The 8,548-nt window shown below is 42.5% G+C and overlaps 1 protein-coding gene across 1 annotated transcript; it reads left to right on the forward strand.

Annotated features, from left to right (window-relative positions):
* The first annotated feature begins 97 nt into the window (after window positions 1–97).
* On the forward strand, window positions 98–8,498 carry aasdh (aminoadipate-semialdehyde dehydrogenase). Its single transcript, XM_042006366.1, has 14 exons — window positions 98–513; window positions 595–715; window positions 1,614–1,894; window positions 1,984–2,176; window positions 2,259–2,500; window positions 2,582–2,679; window positions 2,752–2,924; window positions 4,080–4,407; window positions 4,493–4,605; window positions 4,687–5,353; window positions 5,439–5,602; window positions 7,014–7,139; window positions 7,254–7,385; window positions 8,020–8,498. The coding sequence occupies exons 1-14, from the start codon at window positions 272–274 to the stop codon at window positions 8,413–8,415; spliced, it is 3,276 nt and encodes a 1,091-aa protein (XP_041862300.1). The 5' UTR covers window positions 98–271; the 3' UTR covers window positions 8,416–8,498.
* Window positions 8,499–8,548: the final 50 nt, after the last annotated feature.

The following is an 8,548-nucleotide window of genomic DNA, read 5'->3' on the forward strand; positions in this document are numbered from 1 at the left end:
ATACTTGAGCCTATATCGTAAGGCTTTTTTTCAAATGTCCGAGCTTATCATAAGAGCACTTATGTGTCGCTAGTTATGAAACGTCATTTCCTTTTAGTACGTCATCTACAGTGGACAAACGTGTTCAGCCTGAATATAAACAAACCCCCGATTTGCATTCATTTTAAAATATTTTCACGACAGTAAGCTGGTTCTTTTAAATGTTTTTACCCAGAATTGACACCAGAAGAGATGAGCAGGTGGTTGTTGACAGTGACAGTGTTTCATCGACATGCCAGCTCGGACACTGCAGGAGCTTATTTTTACCGCCGCCTCTCTGAATGCTGACAGAGTGGCTGTGATATACGACAACGGTGGCTCAGTATCTGGAAGTCCGGTGTCTCTGTTGTACAGAGATTTGACTGAACTTGCTGGAGAACTTTCGCGTATTTTTCTGAAGAACTTTTCTCCTGGCAACGGCCTTATCGGTCTGTATTGCAGTGATGATCTGCTCATACCTGTCTGGATTCTGGGGTAAGTTTAGGCTAACCTGCATTTGCATGTGTGTGTATGTGTTGGCCATTACACAATATAAACCACGACTTGTGCTACCAGGATCCTGCAGTGTGCAGCTGCTTATGTTCCTCTGGATCCAGAGGCTCCTGGACTTCTCTCTGCCAAAGTAATGAATCAGTGTGACCTCAAATACTGCGCTGTGAAGACTGACCTTTTGCAGGTTGAATATTTTCATATTTCATTAGCATAAATAAATATTAATTGTGCTTCATTTTACAAATGCAATATGTGTCAATAATCTTTCTAATAATTAATGCTTATTTTAAGCATTTATGGCCATTTTGAAGAATGCACACCCAACCTGAAAAGGAGGGAAAACATGGCCATATTTACTTTATATGAAGTATCAGGGCAAACAGTTCTGTTGGACCGCCTCAGATACTCACCTTACTTTCTACCCCATCCCAGTCTTTCTGGGAGATGTGTAGAAAACATCAATGTAAATCCAAGAAAAAGAAAAAAAAATGTAGTCACCATTTTCGTCCAAGTGACCACCTTTTGCAGTGATTCCCTACTCCCAGCTCTCCTGTGCTCTAAGCTGTGGTGAGTGCCATTGATCCAGCTCATGTCCACTCATTGGTCATTTAAAAACTTGTGTTTTTAGTTGCATCAGATTGGTTTTTATTTATAATCTGTGTTACTTACTTCCTGAGCTTCCCGAGGATTCCCTTTGTTCTCTAAACAAAAATTCAAATTGAAGGGTCACAGGTTTGACACAGCTGAAAACAACCTCGGCGAGATGATAATGTGAACCTGCAGCATAAGCCCTGGAAGTGGTGTGTCACTGTATAAGGAAAATTCCTATCATCAGCCTAATTTTGTGTCTTTACACCTTGCATGAACCCTGATGTTGTAGTCAACATTATGTGGTCCAAAGTTTTCTGTAAGAAAACCCCCCTCATTTTGTATCTGAGACCTGTGGTACAGTTGCCTACTTTACTGAGTTGATAATCTGGCTTTTGACTCAACATAAACAATTTGAAAGTTTATGGATGCATTCATGGTTACCTTTTGTGCAATTTCCAAAGATGTTTCTCTTCTTTGTTCTTCCTTCCAAGCAATTCCGGGCAGTTCTCATGAAATACATAACTGTGCAAGTTCTTGTGGAGTTACCCAAGTTCAAACTGACTCTGGTACAAATCGACCTGCTTCTTGAGCTTGAACTTGGAACCAAACAAGCCAGAGCTGGGATGGCAAGCAGTGCCAGTCTTGGTGGTACATCCATGTTAGTAAAGCACAGAAACTTGGCATATGTGCTGCACACATCTGGAACAACAGGCCCACCCAAAATTGTGAGGGTACCACATAAGTGTATACTGCCCAATATACTGCATCTAAGGTTAGTTTATTTATTTAGTTTTTGTTTGTGTTACATCAGAATTCTTGTAAATGCATTCAATAAGCATCTTTGTCTCTGTCACGGCTCAGATCTTTGTTTCAGATGAGAAAGGATGATGTGGTTTTTCTTGCTTCACCTTTAACTTTTGACCCCTCTGTGGTGGAAATTTTTTTGGCTTTATCATCTGGTGCTCAGCTCCTTATTGTTCCTACCATAATCAAGAAAATGCCCTATCGACTTGCTCAACTGTTATTCAAAGATCACAAAACCACTGTCCTCCAGGTAAGTGACAGTCACCCTGTCAGATTATGGTTTAGTGGAGACATTTCTGCCTCTGTGATGTGTTATTTTTATGTTTCCTCAGGTTACGCCCACTCTGCTGCTGCGCTTCGGTCATCACATTCTAAAACAGGATGTGCTGTCATCTGGCTCCTCATTGCGGGTGTTGGCTCTGGGAGGAGAAGCTTGCCCATCGCCATCTCTGCTGAGAAGCTGGAGACACAAGGACAATAAAACCTGCATCTACAACATCTATGGCATTACTGAGGTCTCCTGCTGGGCCTGCTGTTACAGAATACCAGACGCTCTGCTCCAGTCCAGCACCCTGTGAGTGTTTTATCATATTTGTAGTTTGTTCTTGTTTGATTCTAAATATTCTGCAGTTATTAAAATTTAGAAACCTTGCAGCGCTGTGCCTCTCGGGAGTCCACTGATGGACACGGTGGTTGAAGTCAGGGATGAGCGTGGCTGCGTAACAACAGGGGGCGAAGGACAAGTGTTCATAGGTGGGAAAGCTTTTCAAGAGCACATTGAAGATTAAAAACTCTGACATAAACAAAATTCATATCACTCTGCAGGGGGAGAGGACAGGGTGTGCCTCCTGGATGATGATGACACCCTCATCCCTGGGACGATGAGAGCGACTGGAGACTGGGTGAACGTTGCAGAAGGACAGCTGTACTACCAGGGACGGAGAGACAGGATGATTAAACGCAATGGAAAACGTCTGAACTTGGACAGATTACAGCAAGTAAGATTTTGCTACCAGAAATGTTTACAAAAATATCAAAAACTAAATTTATGTTAATGTTGTATAATACAGCACCAACTGGGATCCTAAGAACAATCATCCAAAGAGAGAAATTGCAGTGTGTTAGTGGGAAATTATAAGCTCATGAGGAATTTGAAGCTATCACTATGTACCCCAAAACAAAAAAAAAAGGCAAGACAGCATTTAAAAACTTTGTAATACAAAATTTAAAGACAAAAAATACAGGCAAAGTGGTTAATTTGACAGCAGGTCGGCACGATGAGTGGTGGAGAAAAGAGCACCTCAGAGAGGCTGACTTGGTCAGAAGTAAAGATGAGGAGGGATTTGTCACCCAGGTTAATAGTTTCTGCTTTCACATCACAAAATAGCCAAGAATTTGGGGATTTCAGGAAACACTGCGTTAAAATCAGACACGACTGTTGTGAAAAAATTTGACAACCTGGCTATAGTGTATCCACAAATGCAAACTAAAAATCTACCATGCAAAATTAAAAACACCTCATTTTTAACTTAAATTGTCAGAATCACAATTGATACCAGGACTAATCTACCAATGTTTCTTTTTCCGGTGAGCAGGTGCCTGCAGAAGAGAGTGGTTTTGGTCTGTTAGACACAATCAGGCCACAGTAGAAGGGCCAACACCACCAAAAAGAGGCAAATCAGACGTATAAGACGCCCAGCTTCTGGCTGCACGATGATGCAGCAGAAATCATTTTCTATACTCATCTATTCCAGTGCAGGGTTACAGGTGGAAACGTTTTAAGGAAAGAATTTGATTCAAAGTGAAAGGTTTTACTGAACTGGGAGGATTTATAGATAAGTTGCCTCCACTTTGTGTTTGTTGCTATAATTATTTATTTTGCTGATTGAACCTGCTGTGGTCACAGTTTTTGTAAAAGTTATCTCACCCCGATCAAACCGCAACAGCCTCATCTTTGCAACAGTATGTCACACTTACACAAACAACCTTCCCCGAGTGCTTCAGATGCTTAATCTGCATTCCTGCAGCAAAAAATGAAATGATCAAATGAGGATGTAAAATGAACAGTTCATGCTTTTAGTTAAGAATACATTTGAAACAGCAGCAGTTAAGAATAATAAGTTTCAGTTCTGACTTTGTCCTCCATCTTGCAGCTGATGCTGAGCCTCCCTCAGGTGGAGGCCTGCGCTGTGGGTCTCTACGAAGGCGTTCGACTCCTTGCCTTCGTCGTGGCCTCCACTGCTGCGGACCAGATGGCAGCTTCCTCCCTCTTATCTGTACAGCAGCGAGCAGAACAAACCTCTGCCTCTGCTGAGCATCAGCAGAACTTGCCCCTCTCTGTCAAACACCACCTGGATGAAGCAGGCAGTGCAGACGGAGAACTGAAGAGGCTCATTCTGAACCAGCTGTCTCTCCTGCTGCCTTCTCACAGCATTCCCGACACGCTGGTGCTCGTCCAAGCCTTATGTCTGACTCCTCATGGTGAGCATAAGGTACACAGTCACTCCTGATGAGAACGCAAAACTCCTTCATTCACCACTCTGGTGTTTGTCTTTTTTTTTCATAGGTAAAGTGGACATGGAGGCATTAATGAAAATATATGAAAAACAGAGAGAGTGTTTAGGGTCTTCACAGAGAGATGGCAGCACACTAAAGCAAACCCTTCTAACTTTGTGGCAGGTATCATCACTCTGATGCCAGTTTAAATACTTTGTTGTATGAGTATGTTCAAGCTCAGTGTTTTGAACCATTTATCAACAGGACACGTTGGGTCTCACTCGAGATGCGACCATTGATGAGCAGTCCAACTTCCTGTTTAGTGGTGGAGATTCTCTGAAGGCTCTGCGTCTGTACGAAGACATCCTCTCCACCCTAGGAATCACCTCACCAGAGCTTTTGGAGGTTATACTTGACAGGACCTTCTCAGATGTACTGCGTCACATAACGTTGATGCTGCTGCCCAAAAATGTCCCTTCATCATCGTCTGAGGCCAACAAACGACACACCGATCCTCCCGCCGTGGTTGTAGCAAAGAGAGAGCGAAAGTCAGCCGAGGTCCTGCAGGTGGAGAAATGTAGCATTATAGTTGTAAGACGAGCAGGCGAGGTGATAGAAATGAACACGAGGAATGCAAACATGACCAAAAATCTAAAAGCAGAGGATTCTTTCCGAGATGCTGATGTAGGTCTCAGGCTGAGCTGGTCCTCAGACACTGGCAGATGCGTGGACGCCTCCCCTGTGCTTCTAGTACAAGACGAAGCAGATAAGAAAACCAATGTGTCCAAAGCAACAGTGTTTATTGGCTCACACTCCCACAGGATGCAGGCCGTAGACCTGCTCACTGGGAGCCTTCGATGGGAGCGAGTTCTCGGGGACAGAATCGAGGCCTCGGCTGCTGTGTCTCACTGCGGCACCCTCGTTGTTGTAGGTTTGTATCAGGCTCCTATCTTCTCACTTAAACATTTTACAGTTTACATTAGTCTTTTGGATAATTTTGGTGCGTCCATTCTCAGGTTGTTACGACGGCTGCATATATTTCTTGTGCACTGAATCTGGAGAGACACGTTGGGTGTTTCAGACAGGCGATGCTGTGAAGAGTTGTCCTGCTGTGGATCTTCTTACCGGTCTGGTGATAGCCGGGTCACATGACGGGCATGTTTATGCCCTAAACTCACAGGTGAGTGTGTGATGGGAGGATAAAGGAGGGGATAACGCTTAAATGCTTGTGTTTGTGTAGAAATAAACACAAGTATGTCTGCACAAACTAAATACAACACAATGCAATGCTGCAGCAATGTAGAGAGGAAAAAAAATCCTTTTTTTGGATTTGATCAAGTTTCAAAAGGACATAAATACACTTCTACACGCTTCTAGTGGGTCATTACCAATGATTAATGGGGATAAGTCTTTCAGGGTGCCTTTTACAACAGTGGCCCCTGTTGGCTACTTTTAAAATTACAAGAAACATCGGCTCTGCAGGTACCTGTATATCCAGTTGTGACCCATGGTTGATCATCCAGCTCAATTCCAACTACACACACATCTAATTAGATTTGTTAGGAGCAAAAGTAAAAGGAGTCAGATGTTGGTGGAGTTGGATGATTCAGCTCTTCCTCACTGCATCTTGCCTCGGGTGACAAGAACACGTTATCCACCCAATAAGACACTCATATGAGCTCAAACCTCTTAAATTCTCATCTTGAGTCTTTTTTTCTAGTTTTTTTTCTCTCTTTTAAAGGAAATTCAGTTTATTTTAGTTTTAAACAACAGTGTGTTTTAAATCAAGGCCATAAAACATCAGAGCTGCAAATCAGCAGTTTTACTGGAGGTTTGATATGAGTGTATAGTTGACCAAAAAAACTCAAAATGACACGACAACCCAATAAGAAACCATCACTCATTTGACAACCAGGTAGCAGATCTCAGTGTTTACGTTGGGGACAGCAACATCCCGTCCTATTATAGAACTTAAGACTTTTTTTTCTGAAATTAAACAGTGTTGTAAAATGTCAGTTCTGTAGTTAGAAGGATGTTGTATTTCAATTCTGATCAAGTCATTCATCAGTTTTTGTTTACTTATTGCACAGTTTATGTCTTTGTTTTTTTTAAGCTACACTACTGACCTTTGGCCAATTTTCTCGCTGAGGTGCATCCTCCTCCGGCTAATTCAGCATAATTTTTTCATCACATCTCTTCTCTGAGCTCTCCAGTCAGTAAAAGTCCACACACCAGTTGCTGGTGTGACGCGGTGCCGTAAAGCAAAATGCTGCTGTAAAGTGATCCAGCATCCCTGAAGTGCAGTTGCTTGGCAACAACAGCTCCAGGAATGTACATAATGAATGTCACTGTGCTATCAAAATGAGCCAGAAAAATATTTTTTTAAGGTCAGGAAGTTACATGGTTAACTTTAATTGCCTTGCAGAAATGTGTTAGTTTGCCCTTTGGTCATATGACGTAATAACAGCACTCTTACTATTGTGTCACTCCTTACCCAAGCAAATGGAAAGGGGCTGCAAGAGACCAGCGCAGCTCAGACTCGACACATCATCTGCATACATAATTTACACGTGTGCATGTCGTGTTTTTAGGTTCAGCGTTGTGTTTGGAAGCGTCACTGTGGTGGTGGGGCTGTTTTTTCCTCTCCACACCTGAATGCATCTCACAGACAGCTGTATGTGGCATCGCTGGGAGGACAGCTGTTGTGTCTCAACCTGGTGAGTGGACAGCAGTTTGCAAGAGGGACGGATTCGTAAACATGTCAATGTTAAGTGAACATGCTGAGAAGCTGAAAATAAACTGAATGACAAAGTATTTCTCTTTTTTTCCAGGACAGCGGTGACGTCTTGTGGTCTCACTGTAGAGACGTCCCTTTCTTCTCCTCACCAAACTGCTCCTGCAGTCGTATCATAATCGGCTCGGTGGATGGAAACATCTGCTGCTTCAGCGAAGCTGGGGAACTGGTGAGAAGTTATTCACATCCTGAACACAGTATCTCACCATCTTAAGTCAATGGATTTTTAACAATTGTAATCAAAAGATTGGCGAAACAGAAATGGATAAAAATGACTCAATATTTGATATGAGTGTGAGATGCTGTGTTTGTATAGAACAGGGTTGAAACAGAAACACAGCTCCATGTTTTTACCAGGTCATTTCTACAAAGACATAAACAAAATATTGTGCATGCAAGAGAGAATGATAAGCATGTTTCCTCTTTAGAGAAATATAAAATGTCAAAATGACCAGATTCATTTTGCAGCCTTTCAGGTTATTAAATAAACTGGACTAAAAAGTGAAGCCATTCCTTTGAACGTGCTTTCACTTTTTACTGATCTCGAATCTGCTCTCTTTGTCTGGAGATCAGAAGGCATGAAATATTTAGGAATTAAAATCAGAGAACCTGTTAATGAAATATTTGACTTAAACACCAAACCTTTATTGAACAGATTAAAGGAAGACCTTAAAAGATGAAGCCCGGGCTGTAACTTGGGGTGAGGCTTGACTCACCGGGACTTAAATCTGTCTTTTGAAGACTGAATTAACACAATTGTAATCACTGTACAAACTGACTGTGTGACTTGTGTTTCTCTGCAGCTGTGGCAGTTTTTAACAGAGGGACCAGTCTTCTCGTCTCCGTGCTTCATACCAGAACAGCAGAGGCTTCTGTGTGGGTCACACGACGGTCGCCTGTACTGTCTGAACTGGGCAGATGGCTCTTTAGTTTGGACTTTCCAGACTACAGGAAAGGTGTACTCTGCTCCCTGTGTGTTTGATGGATCCGTCATAGGAAGGAAGGGGGTTCTTGTGGGCCTGGCATCCACGGATGGCAAAGTCTGGATCCTGGATGCAGGAGATGGACAAACGCTGGCCTCACACGCTCTACCAGGCGAACTGTTTTCGTCCCCCGTGGTGTGGGGACGGTCTCTTGTAATTGGATGCCGCAATGATTACGTGTACTGTTTAAACTTGACTGTGAAGGAGAAGGATTAGAAGGACTCAATCTCATATCTGTGCTGTTTAAAAAAATAAAATAAAATAAACAGTTTCTTGCTTTTAACATCTCGAGCAGCGAAATAATGATCCCCCACTCTTTTGGTTCAGACATCAGTATTTAATTTACATT

The sequence above is a fragment of the Melanotaenia boesemani genome, chromosome 14 (genome assembly GCF_017639745.1).
Source record: "Melanotaenia boesemani isolate fMelBoe1 chromosome 14, fMelBoe1.pri, whole genome shotgun sequence".
Classification (NCBI taxonomy): Eukaryota; Metazoa; Chordata; class Actinopteri; order Atheriniformes; family Melanotaeniidae; genus Melanotaenia; species Melanotaenia boesemani.